We start from the raw sequence: 26,858 nt of genomic DNA, 5'->3' as shown, positions 1-26,858 counted from the left end.
CTCCTTCGAAGTTTGGAACATGAATAATCGACCGTTTATTTATAGTCCGATATCTTTCCCACGCCTTGAGCAATTCCTCTGGAATCGACGACTCGACTAGAGGACACAACATTGCAGCATACTTTCTCTTCTTACTCCTAACACTTCTAATGATCGAAGTTTTGACTCAAGTGGATCATAAAGTTTCCGCAGAGATTTCTCAGATTTGCTTTGTTTATGTAAAACTAAAGCTAATAACTCTCTCACATACACTTGAATCAACAATTCTTCCTTTCCATACCGAGTTTCAAGTTGATTTATTGCAGTTTTATAACTCTCTCCACTCGGAGGAAAACTTCTTATAAGTTCATCAGCAGATGATCCTTTTAACATGGATTGCGATAAATAAAAAAATTATCATGGTCGCCAATATTTGGATCTTTGACAATTTTCTCAAATTGGCACCAAAAACTCAGCCAGTTTTTCAAACTTCCATCAGACTGGAAGCTTAATCTTTGAATACTGCAAATTTGTCGGACCAACAACTAATGGCTAGTAACAGACATGTTATGTTTTTCAAAAACAGAAGAAAGTAAATTTTTCCGAATTAATATCAAAAACTCTAATTTTATCAATATACGCTTCGGAATCATCTATTTCTTTTTCATCTCGAACTTCCGAAAACAACTCAGTTCTTACATTTTCTTCAGAAACAAGTAATTGCTGACCTTTTTCTGATATGATTCTTAATTTCAACAATTTCTCTTCATCGTTCATTTCAGTCTCAATTTTTGCAAAATCATTGCATGACTGAGTAAACAATCTACGATGGTGTTCTCACTTGCTTCAATACTTCCATTTTCACTCAGATTCAGTAATAGTCGTTTTCTAAAATCTCAACAAAAATTCAAAGTCCAGTCGCAGACGCCATATGTCAAAAAATACAAAATTGACCTCAAATAAAACTCAAAGGACTTCAAATCAAATAATTAAAACTCTACTATTACGTTTAATATAAAAGGAAGATTTATTAACTAAACAATAAAATGACAGCATCGCAGTTTCAAAAAAAAACAAAGCACTATTACTAAAAAAACTATTATATTATTATTTAGAAATAAAACTTAGATGAAAATAAATCTGCAGATGCTGTAATAAACTGCAGCACTTGCTGAAGTGCTAATTGGTTCCCTCTACAAACAGATTGAAGGATGGGCGAACTTTACAATATTCATATTGGCTCTAGATCACATTTATAACAATTTCTAGACTTCCTTTAATTCTTTCTTTCTTACACCACTTGAGAAATTACCAACGAATTAATAAAAAATTAAAATAATTCAATCATTAAATTAGTGGTAAAGAAAATGCGAAAAAAACTGCATTCATAAGAGTCGAAGTAATTTCTGTAAACATGCATCTCTGTAAGATTTGACGGATAGAGTTTAACTTATTACTGTCATAACCGGGCTTAGTGTCCTGATAAAACGGAAAAAATGGTAGTAAAAAGGCCAACACCGCTTTCTCTTCCCGATTTCAAAATTTCGAAACACAAATTTTCCATATTCTAATCTCATGCCATTTAAATCCAGAGTCAATTCAATTAGAAAATTATTCCAAGACAATTAAAACTCATAATATGTTTAAAAGATCCATTAAACAAACAATTTTGCTTTTAAGTGTTGGCGAAATAGCTTAGATATATAAACAATTCTCATTACATTAAGAATTATTATACCATCACAATCACAATTCATTTACAACGACCATACATGATTATATATCTATGAAATTATTTGAAAGGAAACAGTTATATACAATTTAATTACCAATAGGTGTGAAAATGCAAAGATGTTACATTACATAAAATGGAGGGAATAAAAGGCAAGAAGATTTCGGTTCGTGGGGTACTTTCAACTATTAAAAGGAACTTTCAACTATTTAAAGGGTACTTTCAACTATTAAAAGGAACCTCAAGATTAAATGAAGTTAGAATGTGTTATATACTAGTGAATTGATGTTTAAATTTCGTAGTGGTAGTTACACCACTAAAATTTTTCAGAGGAATAGAATTCACTGAACGGATACAAGTTGCTGTACTTGTGAAAGATCGGGGTTTTTTTTGTGCTGAATGTGAGAGGTGTCTTTACTTCAGGGTCGTAGTCGAGTGCTTGTTCAAGAAAAGACAGACTAGCAACAGCGTGGACCATACATCGAAATAAGCGTTACTGTCCAAAATGCCAACCTTTATTTATCAAAAGGTTCCTCAAGATTGATTCAAATTTGCATGTCCTATACGCTATTCAATTGATGTTTAATTTTCGTAGTGGTAGTTATGCCACAGGTCTAGTAATTAAAGTATGCTGATTTTCATTAGAGAGGAAGTTCTCCAAAAAACAAATGAAGATGAAAAGATCAAGAAATGGATAATCAGTACATCACATGAGAAAATAATGAAAATGCATAATATGGTCAACAAAACAGTGATCAGCTTTTTATTCTTCGTCTCAAAAATTGTTTTGAAAACGAAACTGATTACTTCCAAACGTCTGACTCTGACGAATATCAAAAAGTGATACCGAGAACGATGTACATGGAATTAAAAGCGTCTTTTGATATTTTGGTGAAAAGAAAAAGCTGATAGAAATAAGAAGAAAAAACGAGAACATAGATTACAATGAAGTTGTTCAGTTACGAGCTTTGAACAGACAACAAGAAAGTCTTTTTAAGTTTGCCAGCTACACAAGGTAGGCTTCATTAAGTTCATAATCTTAGCACACTTCGTGTAAGACCAAACAAAAATTTTTATTTAATTTTTTAAAATTATTCTGGTTTCTTGCAGCTTTATTTTTCTCTCAAAAACTTGAAAACTTCCTAATTTTAATTGCAAAGATTTGAATTTCATATTAAAGTACCTCTACTAAATTCTATTAAATTTTGACAATGATTGGAGTAAAATTACAAATTTGTTGTATGTTAAGTATATATGAATTTTTAATGTTACAAACTTTATCATTACCAATTTTTTACAATAACCAAATTTTAACTCTAAAACCTTGGGTGATTTTTTATATAGTATTATCAGTAGCGTAAAGTATAATCAGAAGATATTATTCATATTTAGGAGCACCTTTAAGGATTTTTAGATTAGAAAAACTATAATAGTGTTATGCTTTAAACTTGAAACTTACAGCTTTAAATCTTTTATAGTTTTTTAATTTAAAAAAAAATCTGAACATTTTTATTATTTTTTTAAAAATTAATTGATTAAATGAAATTAAAGAGTGCACGTCACGCAACTGAAAAGATATTTATTTTAATTTTATTGAGTAAAAATGAGAATACTTTGACCCCTTAATCATTCAGGAGTAAATTTGCATTTTTTGAGATTTGGAAGAGTTCTGGAATTTCTTATCTGTAAGAATTTTTTTTTAATAAAATCCTTTTCTGTTAGGAAATGGGAATTTGTTTCAGAACAACATCAAATAATCTTACCTGTTAATTTAAATGAGTTATAACAGGATACATAATATTAACTTATTCCTAAAAAAACTGAAGTGCCAGTAAATTAGCTAAAGCAAAAATACTTCATTTCGCTCATAAAAGATTTAAACAATTTATTAGTTTTCCTTTAATACAAATCTACACTTCCGAGGATGACGTTACTAAGATAAAATGTTTAACAAAGGTTTCTTGGTCAGCAATCGATGTAAAGAGATAGAGCTGTTTTGGTTTTTGATTAGCATTTTCATGTTTTGGTCTGTGTTTATCTCATAAAATTGAATATTTCATTTATATTAAATTTTATTATTTTTCTTTCTTAAAGCTAACAAATAGCTAGGAGCTCCTCAACTATTCGAATTGGAAAGTAATTAGACACAGAAACAAACTCTGATCATAAATACATCAAAATTCAACAAAACAATTCTTTTTCTTTCTCTTCCTTTATTAGATTTAAAGCAAAATACGGTAATCAGAGCAAATTTAAGATAAACTTTTCAAAATTTCATAATGAATTGAATAGTAATTTAGATAACATAGAAACCCCATTACAACAAAACGTTCAAAAATAGAAAACGAATTTAACAAATACAACATCATCTATAAACTTAGGAGCCCATTTTAAAAAAAAAAATCTTAAGGCTAATCTATAATAGTTGGAAATTTTAATGTGAAAACACCAACAATACATTTGGAAAGCACTATAAAGCGTATTTTAAGACAAATCCTCATCCCTCCATATTTACAGCTATATACAACACTAACTCACCTTTAGAAGAAATTAAACATATTTTAGATAAACTTCTCCCGGACAATTTCCATTACCCAAATTCTAATCTTGACCCACCTTTTACATACAATGAATTAGATAATTTAATTAAAACTCTAAATAATAATAATGCCCTTGGCATCGACGATATTGATAACATAATAGTCAAAAAACTTTTTCTGTTTTTTGGTAATCTAATTCTAAAATTTTTCAACAAATGCCTCTCACTCGATTGCTTTTCAGATCTTTTAAAAAAAGGGCAAGTCTTGCTATCTCTGAAAACTAATAAAAATCCGAAACTATTATCATAATACAGGCCAATTACACTATTTCTTTGTCTAGGCAAATTTCTAGAAAATCTTATTACCAAGAGAATCAAGTATTCTATAGAAAAATAAAACATTTTATTAGACAAATAATTTTGTTTTCGCTTCGGCAAATCTATAAATCATGCATTTCAAAATTTTCTAGATAATCTGAAAGATCTCAAGAACAACTATAAACATGTTGCAGCCACCTCCCTTGATATTAAAGGAGCTTTTGATAACATACAATATAATTTAATTTATAAAGAAATTTCAACTTCAAATCTTCTTAAAAATTTATGTCACATTATATCAACTGAAATAGAATTGTTATTCTATCAATAAATCAAAGATTTAAAACAAAACATATACTCAAAGGTTGCCCTTAGGGTTCTTGCATAGTCCAACAGCTAGGAATTTTTTAATCATTAGCTTGCTCAATACAAATATCAATCAAATTATACAAGCTTTTGCCGACGATATTATTCTATTAACGTTTGGAAATTCAAAAAGAGATGTAGAAATTAACACCAACAACATACTCAATATTCAAAATTGGCTAACAAACAATAATCTCAATTTATCAATAGACAAATCTTGTCGCTTTGAAACTAAATCGTAGTAACTCAAAAAAATCGAAATATTTGGGTCATTTTGTGTAGAAAAAAGCACCCTTTAAGAGAAACAACGTGTCATCTTCATAAGTTCCATAAAATTAATTTAAAGAGCAGATAAATCATTATCGCAATTGCGCGATTCGCCTTCTTGAAAAGTTAGAAATCGCTCTCATGAAAAACTTATTTTTTTGAGATACCACGGTTTAGTTTCAAGGGCGACGACCTGTTTTCATCCATTTCTCCAACTCAAGCAAGCGTCCGATCTTAAAAATAAACAACCAGAAAATCTCACAAAAGAACCATTTCAGATATTTGGGGGTGATATTAGATAGGAGTCTTGACTGAGATCCACATGTTAAAGTCCTGAAAACGAAATCAAACCAACTACTCACTTCCCTTTATAAAATTAATACAAAATCCTGAGGAATGAAACCGTATTAATCCCTTACTTAGCCTACGGTTCGCGTGCATGGGCACAAAAAATATCACCTAGAATCTCAAGAACTTTAGACTCATACAAAGGAAATTTCTTCTGAATATCACAAATGCCTACCAATCCACTCCTACAGCTGCTCTACAAGTCATAGTTGGATTCCCACCTCTCTCAGAAAAAAGATTACGTCGCTGTCGTGTTCAATAATCATAACTCATCTCAAAAAAGACATTTTCTATAATAATATAAATTATCAATACGGTACTTACGAAGAAAAACAAACAATACCGATTTTTCACCCTTCTTAGTCTATCAATAATTTAATCAGTTTAGCAGAAAATAAAAATTATAATCACTTAGATCCATACAATTTTTTCACAGATGGTTCGAAAACAAATACTGGAACTGGTTTTGCATTCTTCAACATAAATCATTTGAATCATTACACACAATTAACAATAACAACTCAGTCTTCCAAGATGAAAAAGTTGCTATTTTAGAATGCATTAGATTTAAAAATGAATTGAATTGAATGTTGTTTTTTTAACACAATCTGGAATTGAAAATGTTGTCCAAGAGGAGGAAATTACTCGATCTACAAGAGATGAAGCACAGCACAATATAGGGAAGGATCCGGGATTATGGCAGGAATTCTCTAGCGATAATGTTGCTTACTCGGTTGCTTGTGGCCCTAGTGACTGTCAGCACCATGATGGACCATTTGATAAGTCTCGTCGACATTTTAATCACGGAAAAACCAGTACGGTACTGTTCAGAGAATCTTTTTGCTGGGACAAAAGCCAATGGGCAAAAATAGAAGAGGGTGTGGTTGTTATATTCACCATGGGCCTGTTTATTGTTTTGTTTGCAAGCTATTTGCCCCAAAAAATTTCCCAACTTTTGTACAAAAAGAAAGATTTAGCGATTGGCGAAATACTATTGTTATTGATAACCACGAAAAAATGCACTACTCACCGTGACTCTTTGTTGACTTACTTGACTCATGGAAAAGATGCTGGGTTGAGACAACAGTTAGAAAAGCAAATTGAGGAAAAATGTGATTACTGGGAGCATGTCTTAAGGCGTGTTACAGCTGTTATTCAAACTTTAGCAGAACGTGGCTTGGCTTTTCGAGGAACTGAAGAAAAATTTGGTTCATTAACAAACGGTAATTTCTTATGACTGCTCGAGCTTATAAGTCAGTTTGATCCATTTTTAGCGAGCCACATTTCAAAGTACGGAAATTCTGGAAAGGGAAATCCTTCTTACCTCTCCAAAACTATCCAAAAGGTGCGTGAACTTTTTGTGGATGAAGTAGCATCTTCTGGGTACTTTAGTTTGTCAGTTGATTCCACACCCGATCTATCGCACATTGATCAACGGAGTATCGTATTGCGATATTTAAAAGATGGACAGCCGATAGAGTGGTTTTTAACATTTTTAGAAATGGAAAGCCATACTGGGGAAGAAATTTTCAACCAGGAATTGAAATGTTTAACTGAATTTTGTAAAATAAAAATTCTCAAAAAGCAGATGTCAATGCTAAGATAACGCAGAAAACATGCCTGGAATGCAGAAAAATTTTTTAGAGGCAAATCAGTTGTTATCTATGTACCTTGTGCTGCACATTCCCTGAATCTTGTAGGGCGAAGTGCTGTTTAGAAGCGGTTAATTTTTTCTCTATAGTGCAGTCCTTGTATAATTTTTTTTCAGCATCTAGCAGCAGGTGGAAAATTCTAAAATACTGCATTAAAGATGAAAATCTGTTAAAATCCCTGTCTGATACCAGATGGGAGGCACATGCTGTGGCAACAAAAGCTGTTTTGAACTCCTTTAACCAAATCTTAGAAGCATTAGAGTCAGTTTCAGAAAATGAGTTACATAAGGGAGATACGCGAAGAGAGGCAAGAAACATTGCAGATAAAATGCAAGAAATTGAATTTGCTTTTTTGTTGCAGTTTTGGAATGAGTGAGTGATGTGAATTTTTGGCGGAAGAGCCATGATTTGGCTATACTGCGCCTAAAACTAGGTCAAAAGTTCAATTAACTTAATAAAAATTTTATTACTTGTTTAAAACTTACATAACTTGGTAAAAATCAAAACCAAATTAAAGCTAGAATACTTTTTCTAAAATCAATATCACTCGGTGAAAACTGATCGGTAAAACATTTTCGAACTATTGATACCGGAGTTATTGCACGCAACACTTCTAAGGCTGACTGTGGAAGAAGAACCGCTCTAAATCTGGTGGGGAAAAAAATCAGAATCCAAACTAGATTTTTGAGCTATTGATATGAATTAGTGCACGCAACACGTCCTATGAGACTTGGATGAAGCATGCTCCTGAATGTGGTGAATGAAAAAAAAAAGCATAGACACTACTTTTTCGAACTATTGATACAGGAGTTAATGCACGCAACACTTCTCCTAAGACTGACTGTGGAAAAGGAATCGCTCTAAATCTGGTGAATGAAAAAAAAAAATCAGAACCCAAACTAGATTTTTGAGCTATTGATATGAATTAGTGCACGCAACACTTCCAATGAGTCTTGGATGAAGCATGCTGCAGAATGTAGTGAATGAAAAAAAAAAAGCCTCGACACCACATTTTGGAACTATTGACACAGGAGTTAATGCACGCAACACTTCTCCTTAGACTGACTGTGGAAAAGGAATCGCTCTAAATCTGGTGAAAGAAAAAAAAAATCAGAACCCAAACTAGATTTTTGAGCTACAGGGTGCGTTCTGAAAGTAATGCGCATGATTTTATTGCGACGCGACTATCAATCGCAGCACACTCAGATTGGGCTAAAAATGTGGTGGGGAATTTGTCCTTCCAAATACGCCTGGTCTCAGGTCGTTCCGAGTAGTAGGAGCGGTAGGACGCGTCTTTGCGCAAAGTCTTTTCAAGTTGCCTAATGACGGTGATTCAGCAGAAGTTCGGTTGAAAACAAGAGATAAATTTCGCAGCTCAACTTTTCATGAAATTGAGAATAAACTTACAACTGAAATAAAAAGAAGATGAGAAATCTATGAAGAAATTTCTGAAACATTTTCTTGTCTGAGTGATACATCGCTGGTCACTGATTCCCCATGGTTACTCCCAATTCTGCGAAAAATTGATTAAATCATACCCAGAAGACTTAGTGATTTTGCTGTAGAGTTGAAGCAATTTCATGCATATGTGCATCATAAAGTCGTATAAACAAACAGCAAGAAAAAAAAATTGTCATGCAGAGCTTTATAAAATTATGGTAGAAGATAGCGTTGAAAATGCCTTCCCAACTGTGGAGATTAGCCTTTGTATATTTTTAACGTTAATGGTTACTAATTGTACAGCTGAGGGTTCTTTAAAGTTAAAATATATTAAATATCACTTAAGAACAACAATGCAACAGGAAAGGCTAGATGCCTTATCTTTGTTGCGTATAGAAGCTGATGCATTGAGACAAATTAACTTCCAAGATATCAAAGACTTTGCTATTAAAAAAAGTAGGAACCATGTATTTAATCTAATGAATCTCTATTATGTTTCGTTAGATTTTTTTCATATATAAGTATTAATTTACGACCTCTCTACCTATTTCTTAACTTTAATTTATAAAAAGAATTTCGAAATAGATATTATCAGTAGTTACTATAGAAAACACTGTGTAAATCTAAATAGTTTCAAGTGCCAGTAAAACTTAAGTAAAAAAAATGTGCTTAGTTTTTTAAATTTTTCTTAATTTCATTTCGAATGGAAGTTTTTTTATGCAAAACATGTAATTAGCAATAATGAATTATTTATTTCTAATATTATTTTAATTTGAATAAATATTTTCTTTTAAAAAATTTTAATTTTATCTTTTGAATTAACACTTACGTGAATTAATAGTCGATATATTTTTAATTGTAAGAGGGAGGCACCAAAATATTTTCAGTGCTTAAGGCCTCAAGAGGTCTTATATCGGCCCTGGTGAGCTGATATGTGTAAGTAAATGTATAAATATGCAAATAAGGACACGATATACTAAGTGTTTCGTATGGACAAAGCAAAGCAACCATAATAAAGTATAAATAAAGGTACAGAATTGGACAATTCCGTATTTGTTGTTAATATCTGTACCGTTAATTTTGCTTTATTTACATTGTTTTGTTCGACTGTACAATTAGCTTCATAATCGACATTCAGGGGCAATAGTAGAAAAAGTTTTTTAGTCATATTTAAAAACAAGTCCGCCTGACAAATTAATTACGCTAGGAAAGAAAATAATTTTTATAATTGTAGTATCAAACATTCATTCTTAAAATGTGTGTGCTAGAATTTCAAAGCGTGCAGAGTTTGTTATGTAACTATATTTCATAATATTCTATAGGACATTGATCTTGACAAGATGATAAATGACATTGACAAAAATGACTTTGTCAATCTTGCACGTGGTTTTATGAAACGAAATTCATGATAATGATTAATAACTAAATGAAACGTTGATGTTTTATCAGAAATATATTGTATTCTTTATTCGGTTATTTTGTTTTACAGCCAAGAAAAAAAATAAAAAGGCAACAAATAACATCGCCAAGAGGGATAATTATAAGACGGTTCTTGCATGACAAGACTGAATAGACCAACCGTATTATGATGAATGGTATGCTAGACTCCACCGTTTAGAGTAGGAAGATCAACTTAGTTATGAGTGGAAGGTTCGTGCATACATACGAAGCCGAAGCCTTCCAAACATGCATATTTCGCTTGTATCTTCAGAAAAGATGATAGAACCAGAGCGTTTCTCAAAAAAAATTATGGTTGGTGAAAAATGTAAGTCTGATGGAGATTCCAAGTGTGGACCTGTAGTTGAAATAAATGATGAAACTTGTGATGAAGAATTGCTTTATAATTGTACAAAGACTGATTTTATATTTTGGGAGTATAAGCGAATTAAAAGATGTATCGAGGTCCTCCGTATGAGTCATTAAAAGAAAAAGACTCAATGAGATACTGAGACTCGAAGTAAGGACTAACAAATATTCCCTCTTTAGATGCTCACCAATTGTTGAGTTACCAAAGAAAATTGCCGATACGAATGCTGTTGTGAACGTCAAAAATAATGACTCTCAGTGCTTTAAATGGTCTGTTTTATCTCGATTTATCCTGCTACTAATAACATCAATAAAACATCGAGTTATGTCACCCATTAAAATAGTTTGAATTTCCATGGTAAGTAATATTAATATAGTAATATTAAAGTAATATTAAAAAAATTTAATTAAAAAAGTAATATTAAAAAATTAAAATTTTTAATATAACTTTTTTGAGAGGGTGCGGCCAAAATGACGTTTTCGCAAATCGTCGACAGTGGGATGGGCTTCATGATGTAGGAGCTGCTTGAATTACGAAAGAAAGAAACCGGATCCTTTCTCCCTTTGCTTGAACTGAAAACGATACAAATATAAAAACAAAGAGACTTAGTTTTAATTTAGGAAAAGAACAATCTTTTGAATTTATATATTTAAAAAAAGAAGTTTTTTAGCATTTCTTTTAAAGTTGCTATTGATTGATCAGCAAAATACGTTTAAAACAAAACATTTATTCTAACTTATGCAATATTAAAGTAATATTAAAAAAATTTCTAAATTGAGCAAAATATCTATCAATATAAATTCCGAGGAAGATATACTCCCCTCGTTAATTTCTAATGATATATCGGATAGACACATCGATCTCTTATATGTCCCCAAGAACATTTGGGACATTTTTCTCGTCGTGTTTCAAGTCAAATGTCCAACCATCAACACAAGACGCATGTTAGTAAAAGATGTCTGACAGGCTTTCAATCAGCACATAAACTTCTTCAACATAGTAGGATATGTAATGAGAAAAGTCCTGCAAGAGTATATCATAGTGGTTTATTACCATTTTTAAAGATATCTTCCAAATCATCTTTCATCGAAAAACTATCTTCCAATGAAATTTCATCATTAACATCTAAATAGTCAGATAAAGTACTCGATTCACTACTGATTGTTTCATTAATTTATGGTTCTTGACTCGTATTTTTTGTATGTTAGGATTTTCCTCGTGAACCTCATTCAGACCAAACCGCGTATTCGATCGGTAACGATATAATGTTCTTCTAGGTAAAGAATCATTATTCCACAAGTATTGTTTATATTTTTTGGACATGATAAACAAATATTTTATAATAAAAGGTAAAAATCAAGCGCTTTTTAAAAACATCCAGGGGCAGTAATCGTTTATAAAAATTGTAAACAATATTATAAAATAAACCATGAGTTACGATTGCAGCTGCTCAATTACCTTGCGATGAAAGAAATAAATTGAAAAAAAAAAAAAAAAAAGATAGAGACTGATAATTGGGAATTCAACTCACGGCAATCAGGTTATTAATATCTCTTTGAGTACAAATCATTTTTTATAACTGAATTTCAAAAAGCTAAAAAAATAGAATTAGCTAGAATAATAGAAAAGCTAATAAAATAGAATTATAAATTATTTCTACAATATTGCAGGTATGTTACGAAATTAGTCTAACAGATATTGGCAATGATTACTCAGATTTGCTAAAATCACCACAAGAAACGTGAGACGAATTAATAGAAGTAAAAATGGATCTAAAAAAAAATTAATGTTCTTGTTCACTTCTATGAAGAAAATCAGTATTCTGTTTTGAAGTTGATAAAGGCCGTTGAGCCATGTGAGCTTCGCGCAATGAATATAGAAAGATGGAATCCAAAGAAATCCGTCGAAACCAAATGGAATAATGAACTTTATCCCTCTTTTTTTTCTTGCAATTTGGAGGTAAGTTTCTAATTCTTTTAAGTTATCTTTTGCATGCCATATTTTGTTAACGGGGATATTTTAATATTGAGATCCGTCGTTTGGCCGATTGGCGATTATTTTGGCGTAGGTGATGATACGAAATTTTATTTTACATGGTATATGTTTCCAATTAGACAGTTTTTTAAAATTCCGTATCGTGACCTGGCGCGCCAACTACAATCGCCTGAGTTCTAAACAGATTCTATATCTGCAAATTTGAAAGAAAAATAATGAATAAGTTGATGGTGCATGGGGGCTTGTTATAAGTTATACCTTTCCTCATGAGTTGGTCACTTTTTGAGATTTTCTTTCTTTCAGTTTCTCGCGATCTCTGCCTAGAAGTTGCAGAGATTTGGCGATTGTTCTTCGTGAAGTTAACTGTTGAAATTTTATTTCGCAATCATGTGACGTCATTTTCCTTAATATTATAATAATTTTCTTGCATAATTCTATTATAAAAGAATTATGGTGAACAAAAGATTATATCAATTGCTAAATGGAGTTAATTTAAAAACAGATAATTAAAAAAATCACACTGAATTGAAATCTAGGTGATGATATTTTTCTATCCTGATCTGTCGAATCAACTACAATTGCCAAATTTATTTTAAAGAAGACAGTTTTTTTTTTTATATTTTAATTTTATGCTTCAAAAATTTCAGAGAATGAAAAACCTATGGATCTTTTGATTGACGATTTAGTTGGCGGACGTGTGTCACTAGAAGATATACCTATCTTTCAAGATGGAAATAGTTCACTAACCAAAGGAGATTTTAAGCAGGATTACCTAGAAACAATGCCACAGCCTAATAAGTAAGTACATTTACATTTATTTAATATATATATATATATTATTGCTTTTTACCATATATTTAACATATATAACACACGGACGCTTTTCTGTACTGTAGTCGCCACAACATGTCCGGACAGATTGCACAAGGAGTTCTTACTTTAGACCAGAGGTCGCCAAAGTGGTCTATATAGACCCAAAGGGTCTATTTAACAAAAGCAGGGGTCGATCTGAGACAGGGGGGCGAATGGGGGTCGATCCGAATCGGAAGGGTCAAATGTGGGTCGAAAAAAGAAACAGTTCTCAATACGCAAATCACACATACCTAATTAAGTATGTAAAATTTGTGAATTTTTTTTATAATTGACTTAATATCAGTTTCTTTATAAAACATAAATTAATAAACGTATATTTATTGGGGTGAAACAAGTATGTACGTACCACCGCGCAGTGGCACGAACTCAGCGCAGTTTATAAGTCATATGTTAGTTAGTTAGTTAGTTAATTAAGTATTATTGGCGCAAAAGCCATTTTTGGCCATACCGCACCTACAACTTGTTTTATAAGAAACATTCTGCTATAAGTTAAAGCTAAATTGATTTGCAAAAACAATGTCCCTTAGATAATTAAAAATGTTATTGTGGGGTTTATCTCCAATTAATAAAGTCAACGTTGGATTAAAGCAACCAAAGTGGCGTTGTCTCTGTGTTTTAAATTCGTTACACTTTGTTAAAATATGTTTAATAGTGAGCTGTTCTCTACAATGAGAACATTCAGGTGCAGTTTCGTTTAATAAAAGATGTTTATGGGTTAATCGAGAGTGGCCAATGCGCAAGCGATTTAATATTACTTCCTGCTTTCGACTAATGTTTAGACTTTTATAAGATTTAATAGAAGGTTTAATGTCGTGCAATTTATTATTTATTTCATTTTCCCAATCATTTTGCCAGTGTAAATACTGTTCATTGTCAATTGCATTTTTGATATCTGTGTAGGTAAGGGGGTTGTTTGTTACATTGTTTGTTGACTTAGCCACTTTATCTGCTGCTTCATTACCCGAAATGCCAGCATGGCCTGGCACCCAACAGAAAATTATGGCATATTCTTTTAGGAGTAAATTGCTGTATAGGTTTAAAATATTATTTATAATAGAATGTGTATTCAGTTCTTTATTTTGTAAGGCAACTATAACACTTTTTGAATCTGAATATATTATCCATTTTTTCAACCTTTGAGAAGAAATAAATTGAAGAGCCAGATAAACCGCATGGCATTAAGATGTAAATACGGAGCATTTTGAATGTAATTTTTCAGATATTGTGGAGATAGGGGTAACAACAGCGCTTGCAACATGGTCAAGGCCTTTAGAGCCATCTGTAAAAATAGAATTAAAATTACTATATTGTTCTTGGTGTGAATTAAAAAGCTGTAAGTAAATGTCAGCAGCAGTTTGTGCTTTTGTCAGATTGTTAAAAATATCAATAGTTTGGAGAGAAATGACGTCCCAAGGAGGTCTTAATTCGCTCGCAGGTAAAATATTAAAGTCTTCTAGGTTTAGGTCAGATAAAAGCTTTCTTACTCTCAAACCAAAAGTCGGTATTGCAGAGGGTCTGTTACTAAATAATCTTTCATAAGATGGAGTTGTAACATTTGAAAACATGGAATGTATATGATGGCTTTTGACATGAAAATAGTATCTCAATGTTAACTTATTGCGTCGTTCAACAAGAGTTGGTTCATGATATAAAACGTTTAGACTTTTTATGGGTGATGTGCGAAATGCTCCTGTTGCTATACGTATGCCGGAATTATGGATGGTGTCAAGATATTTAAGAACAGATTTTCTAACTGATCCGTAGACAACGCAACCATAGTCGAGTTTAGATCGAATGATACACCTATAAATTTTGAGCATGGCATCTGTATCTGCACCCCAAGAGGTGTTTGTCAAAACTTTAAGTAAGTTTAATTTCAGTCCACAGGTTTTTCTTAAGTGCTTAATATGAGATGCAAAAGTGAGTTTAGAGTCTAAGATCAAACCAAGAAATTTTGTTTCGCTTAAAACGGGAATGCGGAAGTTTTTGAGATACAGTTCAGGATCGGGGTGGAGCCCTCGTCGTCGACAGAAGTGTATACTTGTTGTCTTAGTTGTAGAAAAATTAAAACCATTTAACTCAGTCCATTGGGATAATTTATTAATAGCGAGCTGCAATTGTCTTTCGATAGTGTGCATATGAGATGCTTTACAGGAGATCCGCAGATCATCAACGAATAACCTGCCGTCCACTGTAGGTGGTAATGTAGTTAAAATATCGTTAATTTTTATAAGAAATAAGGTTACACTAATGACACTACCTTGAGGAACACCTTCTTCTTGATTAAAGGTGTCAGATAAAGTGTTATTCATTCTAACTTGAAATGTCCTGTCTGTTAAAAAGTTTTTAATAAAATAAAACATATTTCCATTAACATCATAATTTAAAAGGTCCCTTAAAATACCATATCTCCACGTTCTATCGTACGCTTTCTCAATATCAAAAAATATTGTCACAAGATGTTGTCTTTTTAAAAATGCTTCACGTATATCAGTTTCTAAAAGCATTAGATTGTCAATAGTTGAATTACATTTGCGAAATCCGCTTTGTCTCTTAGATAATATGCAACGAGATTCCAATAAATATATTAACCTTGTGTTTATTATTATCTCTAAAAGTTTGCAAAGACAACTAGTAAGAGCGATTGGTCGGTAATTAGTAGGATGAATAGGGTCCTTACCTGGTTTAGGAATGGCAACTATATATGATTTTCTCCATATTGATGGGAATTGTCTATTCAGCCAAACTCTATTAAACAGTTTTAAAATTATTTCCAAATGCGTATCAGAGAGATGTTTAAACATACTATTGTGAATTTTGTCGGGTCCTGGAGATGTTTCTTTACATTTATTAATAGCAGATTTTAATTCAGTTATTGTTAGAGGAGAATTGTAGTCATTATGAGGTTCAACAGAGGGTTTAAGTACATTTTTCTCAGTTTGATATATGCTATATGGTTTGCATATATGCGCTTGTCCAAGTGTCACGTGTGACGAGCATTGACGTTACAAATGCAAATAACATACGCAGTTTCAACTATCTTTGCAAACTGTGTTGAATATTTGCAGTGTCATTATTAAAACTTTTATAGTTTTGGATAATTAGTTATTGTTTTGATAAAACCATTCGTTTGGTTTAGATATCAATTTTAATTATCAATGCACAAAAAAGAAGGTAAGCATTAATGATATGGATTAGTACAGCCCGCGACTAAACTATAGCACACTTTGTATTTTTTTACGAAAATTACAAAATTGACCAATTTTGACGAAAATTAAAATTGACCAATTTTGAACCCAATATAGCGAACCTTGCAAAAAAACACCAGGCCCACCCATCTTATTGATCAAGAAGCAGTAAATCTTTAGTTACTTTACTTATTATATCTACTTATGCATAATTACTTATTATTTATTAATAAGGTATTTAAATTTCAATATTAATATATTTTTCATAAAACTATTGTTACATAATGTACTATTACTTTAATAAATGTTTAAAATCATAAAATAAATGTACAAACATAGTATCTAATAGAGTTTTATTTTAATTAACAGAAAATTACTTTTGCGGGGGTCGATGGAGATTTCGAAAAATTATATAGGGGTCGATAATCAAAAAAGTTTGGCGACCCCTGCTTTAGACAAACTGTAGAGTAATTAACAGTTTCTGATTTAATTTTAATTTCACCATAACATTCATTTCTCTTTTTTTAAATTTAGTGATGGTTTTGGTACATGACTGTTTCAAATTGCTTTATTTTGGAGGGAAAAAATTAGGGAATGAAAGTTTACTTTACTTCTAATTCACTAACTGTCATATTTGTTTTAAAGTACTTCGGCTTAACGAGTTCATATCTTATAGCAAAGCTGTCATACTGAGGTAGTAATTTATTATTAATGGACAAGCATAATATTTTCTAATTCTTTCTGTTCGATTTATATATAAGGCGAGTTTTTCTGAATTAAATTATCCATTTTCTTGTGAAACACAGTTTACTTAAATTAGTCTCAGTTATTATTGCTGCATATAAAAATTTAAATACCTTCAAAAATTCATGCAAGCTGGGATTTGAAAGTTCTGTTTTGGTTCCTTGACACTCTCATTTTACAGTCCTGATTAGTTTGCATAGTCTGTTCAACGAGAAATGATAGTGAAAGTAAACATAAGGGTTGCTGTTTGATCGCAACGTTTGCCACTTCAATGGTTTCTTCGCTGAATAGGAAATTTCTTTTTTTGTCATTATTCCGGCGCCAAGCAGACACAGATATTGCGCTAAATAGCGTGCCACTTTGTTTATTTTCACTATCAGTTCTTGCAGAACAGAATTTTTAAACAGAATAGTATTTAAATTAGCATAGATCATTTTCTTTTACTTAATATCTATTGTTCCTTCTTAGGCTAAAGTTGATGACCAATAGCAACAGAAATAAGAGGGAAAGAGAAATAATTTCGCATATTAAAAATGCACCGAGAAGTGATGTGGATTGTTCTATGTGCGAATCGCATAAAACTGAAAATTCAGTTTTGAAGACGCAAGTTAGGGATCTTGCAGCTGTATTGAAATCCCATGAAGAAGCTTTGGAAAGACTTCAAATGAAATATAAAAAACTGAAAACTAAATATAAACAAAAAAAAGAACAAAAGACTGAGTCTGATGAAGCAGAAAGCCTCATCAAAATTGGAGGGTCTTTGCGCATTAACAAGCATAAGCTAGCAATGTGCCGAACTAACGACTACTCCAAATATACCTGTAACATTCTAGATGTTGTGTTTGGCAGAGAGTGCCTATCAAAGAGCGTCATTAAAGGCTGTTCAAAAGACGCTCTCAATCCAGGATACTTGGCAGACATAATAGGCCACGTGTCTTTTAAATTTGGGGTTAGCCTTTCAGTTGTGCTGGCCACCCTCAGAAATAAGCTGAATTCCAGCTCTAAAGCTGTTATTAAAAATAAATAAATCTTGTTTTTTATTATTTTTTTAAAATCTTTGTTTTATTTTTTTAACATTATACAATATAGAGTACCCAGTATATTTGTTTCAGTAATTATCAAAACAGTTTTGCACTTAGTAAAGCTAAAAATAGTTTTGCGTTTGTGAAATAATCAACCAGCGGGATATTTCACAGGTAAGTATCATCCAGACTCTACTATTGATCTGTAAAGTTTTTTCTTGACATCTACCGAATTTTTCTAAAAAAATATGCGTTGGCTCTGTTAAACCAATTTTTGCTCCCTCTTAGAAAGTTAGCAGTATGCTGATAAACGCTTACAAATTTTCTACCTGAAATATATATTGTTTGGGAAAAGTGTTCTTCTGAAGTATAAATATATTATTTATGTTTCTTAAGAATGTGTTTACACATTAAAATTTTTACAGATTTCAATTCTGATATTAAAAAAATAAGGATAAAAATATTTTAGTCACATGGTAGTGATTACCTAATCATTTTAAAAATTAGACGTGATTGAATAATATTGGTATAATCACCATGTGTTATGAATTTTCAAGTAATTTTTACTAATGCCTTTTGATTACAAAACAATATCATAACTGAGTCACATTTCTGTATAAATTTATTCAAAACAAATCTATATTATCAGATTTTGTGTTACATTTAGCACAGAAAACACTGTCTCTATTTTGTGAGCAAAAGTAATGATTTTAATTTTTTTAGTATTTATTTGCCAAAATATATCCATTGCCAGTTTACAAACTATACATTTAATACTTGACAAAAAGCCATATTTTAGTGTATAAAAAAATAGTATTTTAAATTTATTATTGTGATTTTCTAAGGAAAAATTCCAAAGTTCCAGGAAGATTGGGATAAAATTTCAATTTTATTTTTAAAAAACATGTTTTGCTTTTTAACATTTATTAAGATAACTAATAATATTTTAAAATCTTTTAGGGTGTTTTTAAAAAAGAAAATAAATTAGTAAACTTACTAGTTTTAATTTTGCAAAAAATATGTTTCTTAATGTTTACGATGAACGAATTAAAATCAAATTGCAAAAATTCTTTAAAAAAACTGCAGTTTGAAGACTGCGGTGATTAAGCCCATAGCACTACAGAATTTTTGAAGTCGAAGAACTACAAAATTACTTCAGTTTTTAAACTGCAGTTATTTCGATTTGATTTACAAACTGTAGTAATTTTGTAGTTCATCGACTTCAAAAATTCTGTAGTGCTATGGGCCAAATTACCGCTGTCTTCAAACTGCAGTTTATCTTTAAATTTTCTGCAGTTTATTTTTAGCTGGGTAGTAATGCCGACTGAAGAACAAAAGTTTTTAAAATTTCAAAATTTTCAACATGCTTTAAAAGTCCTCTTTATAGTCTATGCAGACTTTGAGTGTGTAACTTTAAAAATAGATAATCCTAAATCATCTTTCACAAATCCTTCCAAAAAACATGTTCCTGTAAGTTTTTCTTTTTATATAATCGTCGTGACAAAGAGTATTATCAGAATCCCATAATTTATCGAGGTAAAGAAGCTTCAGAAGTTTTTATTGAGACCCTTAAAAATGAAGCACAAAAAATAGAGCATATTTACAACAATCCTAAACCCTTAAATGCGGATAAACAAAGAAGATTCGAATGTGCGGATAAATGTTACGTTTGCAATCAGTCATTTTCACTCACAAATGTTAAAGTTCGAAACCATAATCATGTGACTCAAAAGTTCAAAGAAGCGTGCTGCAATCGATGCAACTTATCAATTAAAAATGTTTTTTCATAACCTTTCAGGATACGATGCTCATGTTTTTATAAAAGAATTGAGCTATGATACTAAAGACATTTTTCTCATTCTCAAGACCGAAGAAAAATATATTTCGTTTTCGAAAAAGATCGCGAATAAATTTGAAACTAGATTTTTGGATTATTTGAAATTCATGTTCACAAGTCTAGATAAACTTACATCAAATTTAAATAAAGATCAATTCAAACACATGTTTCAAAATTTCCCCGATAACAAAATCGAGTTACTATTAAGAAGAGGTGTATTCCCGTATGATTATTTCGATGATATTGAAAAATAAAACGAAAAAAATTTACCTTCAAGAACAAAATTTTATAATGAACTAAACAAACAGGTAGTAAGCGAAAATGATTAAGAGCACTCTATAAATGTGTTTCTAACATTTGAACTTATGGTGATTATGTTGATCTTTATATCTGATTGATTGATTGAATGTAGGGTTCAGTGGCACAAGGTTCAAATGAGAACATGCTGCGCCAAACAATATGGTGAAACAGTTTAATCGTCTACGTGCATGCAAAATGTTAATTGCAGGACAATTAAAACTGATAAAACAGTACTAAGTGAATAACACAAGATAAATTGTATGATTAAAATCAGATAAAAAGTATGAATACAATATAAAACGCGTGAAGTAAGTAAAATGTACAAAGGTGATAAGATATTAAGAGTGTATAAAACAGTAGACGTGTTAAAACTTTTATATGCAGTTAAAAATACCAACGGCACGTAAAAATGCTAGGATGGTGAATGCTATCCAACAAATCTTGCATGCATAAAATAGAACTTCCAAAAAACTTTAGGCGGAATGTTGATTAAAACATGAACACGTTATTAAAATATGATGAAGTGTGAGAGGAACGTTACAAGTACTGCATTCCGGAGAAGGCTCTCCAAACAGTAAATGGAGGTGTGTTAACCGGGTGTGACAGCTTCGGAGGCGGGTGAGCTTTACATCAGCATTGCGCAAGCGCAGCACTGGCAAACTGTATAAATCAGATTTAATGCTGTGCAATTTATTAAAAACTTTGAGGTCCCATTGTTGTTACAAATTTTCTGGACAATGATAAAACAGATAAGGCAAATCATGCAGCTGAGTCAGCTAGTTCATTCCCTGGAATACCAACATGACTAGGTACCCAGCAAAATAAAATCTCAAAGCCGTTCTTCTGAAGACTTATTAACAAATGAATAATGATACATAAAATTGGATGAGTATCACAGTGAAACTTTTCTAGTTGGCTCAAAACGCTCATACTATCGGAGTATAGGCAATACTTCCGAGTAGAGTGTGAGGAAATTAGTCGTAGTGCCATAAAGATAGCAACAGCAGTGAAGACGGAGCAAATATCTGGGATTTATAAAGTAAATGTATCATCAGCGATGATGACACCGAATCATGGCTTGAGTAACGCATCTTTAGTCATCTCATCCACGATTTCATTATTGAGAATCCCGGATCGGCAACCTAAACTAAAACAATAACAAAAATAATCCACTTACACAAACGATCTACTTAACCGGAAGTATAAATACAATTATTTAACTGCAACCGAGTAAATGACCATTCTATTTTCTTTTTAAAGCGTCCTTAAACATTTTTTTAAACTTTTATACTGAGATTTCCAACTATGTTCGCTTACGTTTATTATATTAATGATAAACAAATTTCCAAGGTGCCTCTAGGCTTTATTAAAAAAGGTTCGAGAAAGAAAATTATCATGTTGGAAATATTTATAAAGTTTTTTGGAGTCGATACATACCCTCCAACTGCTACGGAATTTCCGTAGTTTCAGAAATCTTCTTTTCAGACGGAAGCAAAATTAATGTCTTAATATTTAAAAAAATTTAATTTTAGCGTAACTTGTCCACTATTACTTATAAAAGTCCACAGTTACCCAGATTTCCTTGCCAAATTGGGTGTTATTTTTAGTGGAATAAACTATTGCTGATATTTCAATACAGTTAACTAAAAGCATATTTGGATTTATTTACCTTTTAGGATGCTGAAATGAAGAATCGAGAAAATGCTGGGAAGAGAAAAAGAGCGTTGATAATTTTGAAGAAGCAAAAAGATCACGAAAAGAAATATTCAGTAAACTAGGTAAGTGTCTAAATAATGAATTAAGACAGGTTTTACATTGCTGAACTAGCTTCGAGGCAGTGATTAGAACTTATGGTTACATAACAATTAAAGTCGGTACATTTTTTTATTTTGAGTATAAGGTATTAATAACAAGTGGCATTGTATTGTTTTACACCTTTGATAGCTTTAACTCGCTATGACCCCTGTAGTAATAACTTTATTTGAAAGTAAAATATTGGGATTCATATTTTTTTTCACAAACTCATCCCAGTGTAATGAACTGATATTCTATAAACATGACACTTTAAAAAAAAATTCAGATTTTTTTTTTAATTAAGAAAAAGGGTGGAAAGTTTATTTAATTGATATATTGTGTTACCAGAATGTATTTCATTTATCGAAGTGTGCAGAAAGAAATAGCATAATTACTATATTGAATATAATTATCGCTCAATATTTTTTCTGAATATACTTGTGCTATCTGGTTCAATGTAATGTGGGTCATGAGTTGATTCAAGGTACCTCCAGCATCAACAGAGGTTGGTCTACTATCAGAAGGTTTTTAAAAAATAAATACTAAAAAATAACAAGCAGAATGTTTTATTTTTTTAAAAAAATCATTAATGTTGCCAAGAATGTTATTAGTTTTATATAAAAAATCTTTAATGCATATTCCTTAATGAAATATTGAAAAATAGGCTTGAAACAGAACCAATTAATCTTGGTTCCCTCTAAATTTCTGAATATAAGTTTCGTTTAGATCACATAACATTATCAAACTAATTTTTTAGTTCTGTTGTTGTTGGGGCATCATAACACAAATTCGGAAGTAGTGGATAAACATAGAAGTACCTAGTCACGTGGGAGAATAATGAAAATGCATAATATGGTACACAACGTAGTTAATCTTTTATTCATTGTCTCTAAAAATGCTTTGTGTTGGAAATTTTCAGATTTAGAAAACGAAGCTGATGGCTTCCTAACGTCTGGCGAAGACCCAGAAATGATACCCAGAGCAATGTTCATAGAACTAAAAGCATCTTTTGATATTTTGGAGAAAGAAAAAGCTGATAAGAAAATAGAAAATCAGGGGCCCTATTACCAACTCACCGAAATTTATTCCGCTCGGAAACTAGCTTTCATCGGATTGCCAATTTCGTAATACCCACTTTGCCGTAACATGAGCATACCGGAATCGAAATCGCCATTCCGTACGATTCGGTGAAATTGAAGTTTGTAGGCGGGACTAACTTTGACCAATTAGAAAATTACTATAATTCTAATTTATTAATCTGGCAACGATATGTTTGCCTTCTCTTCTATGCGAGCTAAAATCACATTAACTTAGAACTGAAAGCTTAAAAATTCATACGTTTTACTTTAAAAAAATGGCTTCCCGTACAAAAATCAATATTCGCCAGCAAACGATGATTGTAGAGTACCTGGTGAAGAATCCAGATTTGAATAAACCTTTACCGGCACCTTTCCCTCTAAGGTAAAGCAACAACACTGGGAAGTGCTTTCGAAAATGGTATATTCCGAAGGAGGATGCATGAAATCTATCGACAAATGGATGAAGGTAAGTTCACACGTTCATGCTGGACGCGTTCATGCTTGGAGTGCCAAAAATCTAAAATTGTCAGACACACCATCATCCCACTTAAAACTTTTAATTTGCCATCATCTCGGTTCAATCACGTGTATCTCGACTTGGTCGGACCATTGCCGCCTTGTAATGGGTATTCATATCTTCTTACTTGCATTGATCGGTTTACTCGCTGGCCCGAAGCCGTTCCTTTAGTGGATATTTCAGCTAGTACTGTGGCAAATGCATTTTACTCCGTTTGGATTTCTCGATTTGGAGTTCCGGAACAGATTTCTACTGACCAAGGGCGTCAGTTCGAATACCAACTCTTCACATCGCTAGCTAAGTATTTGGGAACAAGTAAGAACCAGTCCTTACCTTTGAAGTTCTAATGGAATTGTCGAGAGATTTCATCGCTCTTTAAAACAATCAATTCGATACTGCACTGCAATACAGTGGCCTGCGGTGTTACCTGCCGTACTTTTAGGTCTTCGATCAGCGTTGAAAGAGGATCTGAATGCCTCTTGATTGATTGATTGAATGTAGGGTTTAGTGGCACAAAGTCCAAATGAGGACATGCTGCGCCAGACAATACGGTAATTGTTCTAAAGCCTAAGTACATACAAAATTTAATTGTAGCACAATTATAACTGATAAATCAGTGAATAAAACAAGATAAACGCTATGAAAATTAGATAAAAGGTATGAGTATAATCAGATAAAAGTTTGAGAACTGTATAAACGCACGAAGTGAGTAATATGTACAAAATAGTAAGATGTTTGCAAAAGTATATAAAATTGTAGATGTGTTAAAACTTTCATATGCTGTTAAAAATACCTACGGCACGTAAAAATGCCAAAATGTTAGGATGGTGAGTATCATCTAACAAATCTTGCAGGCATAAAATAGTACTCCCAAAAAGCTTTAAGCGAAGTTGATTAAAACATGGACATGTTATTAAAATATGATGAACTGTGAGAGGAACGTCACAGGTACTGCATTCGGGGGGAAGTTCTCCAAACAGTAGATGGAGGTGTGTTAACCGGGTGTGACCGATTCGGAGTCTGGTTAGCTTTACATCAGCACTACGCAAGCGCAGCACTGGAAAATTATTTAAATCGAATTTAATGCTATGCAATTTATTGAAAAATTTCAGGTCCCATTGCTGTTGCCATAATGATGTTATCAACTTTCGAGTATGTAGCTTCATGTCAGAAAAAGGTATGGACACTTTCAAGACAGATACCAGGCAAGCTTGACTTCAGATGGCAACTTCGGAGTAGCGAAAGTAAGAATGAGATGTTTCGTGGGAACGAGTTGGCCATTCCTACGAACCTTAATTCTTCTTACAGCAATAACATGTTGATCGCGCAATTCATCTACAATCATTTCTTCTGTGTCATCAATAAATTCTGATTGCGATATCACCCCTCGTGAGGTGTTCAGAGTCTTATGAGGTGTGACGTTTACTGAAAACGAACATATACTTTTACAGGTTGATAGAGTAGTTGCTTGTTTTTCAGATGATACCTGTACTAAGAGGTCACCTTATCGTAATTTTCGAACAGACGTTACTTCTCCTAAAACAGAGATAAGAGCTTTGTGTATCAAAAATGGGGATATTTTACTAAACGAAATGTTAGAAACAGTGGGATTTAACAATGCTATATTAAAATAACGAGCATATTCACACGGTGATAAAGGTGTTCCGCTGTTTTTGCTATGGTGTGCAGAGCTAAACACCTTGCCGTCATTTTCCGCCATAGAAAATTTCAAAGACTTCAACTACCAGCGGCACCACCCACCACGGAGTCCAACTAAGGGGATGCAGACAACATATTGGTTCTAACACCAATACGTTACATACACCAATGCTAGTCAATAGTTATACGCCCGCGAGTCATCCCTGAAGCAGCCTCCACCCTTAACGAGGTGCCCAGCAAGTGACCCCTGACTTGACCTAAGCCAACAGATGATGTTCGTGGCAAGCCGGTTGATGCATACAGGCCAATATGCACCTCCCTTTTACCTGAAGCAAGGGCCGAAGCAGTGTATTGGGGTACCAAGATACCCCTCAACTGCCAGGATCCCCTTTTCCAGGGACACGGGTCTCCACGCACGGCAAACACGCGGGTGGTCTCTTCCCATCTGAGTTCGACACAACAGGGTGGTAATCGAGCGCAGACAAAAAGTCCTTTCCAGTAAATTCGGCAACCACGACAAGGGGGAAGAGAAAGTAGGAGGAAAGGGAGAGGAAACGGAAGGGAGGATAGATCACTAGGGTAGCCCGGGGTGTGACTCCCTGTGTCTACCTAAAGAAGGTAAGCCCCCTCAGGGGTCTGAATGCCTCTTCTGCCGAACTGGTATGTGGTACTGCTCTCCGTTTGCCAGGAGATTTCGTACATTCAGTCAATCCACATTGCAATGACCCTTTAACTTTCGTGCATCAACTTAGAAACTGCATAACAAAATTACGACTAGTTCCTACCAGCACTCATTGCAAGCAAACTGTCTTCGTACACAAAGAACTTAGAAACTCATCTCATGTTTTTTCTCAGATGTGATGCTCCAAAGCCTTCTCTGGCACCAAAATTTTCAGGACCACATCAAGTACTAGCTCGAAACAAAAAAACATTTAAAATTTCAGTAAACGAAAAAGAAGATAATGTTAATATCGACCGCCTTAAACCAGCATTCATCTGGAAACCTGAAGCGACTGTAACACATGCGTCATCAACATCATCTGAAACCACGACGTCCGACTTAGCAAATGCTACGACAACAACACGCTCGGGAGAGCGTGTTGTTGTCGTAGCATTTGCTCGATATTCAGAGCTGTTAATATATTACATTTTATAATAAGAAGCGAGTCAACTTATTTCTCCCAAAAAGTATTCCTCCACATTGACTATGATTAATTAGTATTTATTTTAAATATTATTAAAAATAAATTTTCTAGTTTCTACAATTAGAAAACATGGTAAGCTATTGATATTTTTTTAATTAATACGTAATGTTAATTTTGTTAATTATTAATCTTATTGCACCTTTTTATTATGAAATTCTTCTTTGTTATATCATTTTACGATGTAAATAACCTATGAA

The 26,858-nt window shown here is 32.5% G+C and overlaps 2 protein-coding genes across 2 annotated transcripts; both read left to right on the top strand.

Moving 5' to 3' along the window:
• Positions 1-17,108: 17,108 nt before the first annotated feature.
• Positions 17,109-19,376, top strand: LOC147804124 (uncharacterized). Its single transcript, XM_087152008.1, has one exon. The coding sequence runs from the start codon at positions 17,727-17,729 to the stop codon at positions 18,273-18,275; it is 549 nt and encodes a 182-aa protein (XP_087008134.1). The 5' UTR covers positions 17,109-17,726; the 3' UTR covers positions 18,276-19,376.
• A 4,360-nt stretch (positions 19,377-23,736) lies between these two features.
• LOC139426835 (uncharacterized) lies at positions 23,737-26,612 on the top strand. The gene is made up of 4 exons (XM_071186935.2): positions 23,737-24,112; positions 24,910-25,041; positions 25,277-25,391; positions 26,312-26,612. Exons 1-4 carry the CDS (start codon positions 23,737-23,739, stop codon positions 26,610-26,612), a joined length of 924 nt encoding a protein of 307 aa, XP_071043036.2.
• The last annotated feature ends 246 nt before the right edge of the window (positions 26,613-26,858 follow it).

This window comes from Parasteatoda tepidariorum, chromosome 9, assembly GCF_982258835.1.
Source record: "Parasteatoda tepidariorum strain Cologne lab strain chromosome 9, Ptep-v5.0, whole genome shotgun sequence".
NCBI lineage: Eukaryota > Metazoa > Arthropoda > Arachnida > Araneae > Theridiidae > Parasteatoda > Parasteatoda tepidariorum.
This window is presented reverse-complemented; position numbering and strand designations above follow the sequence as displayed.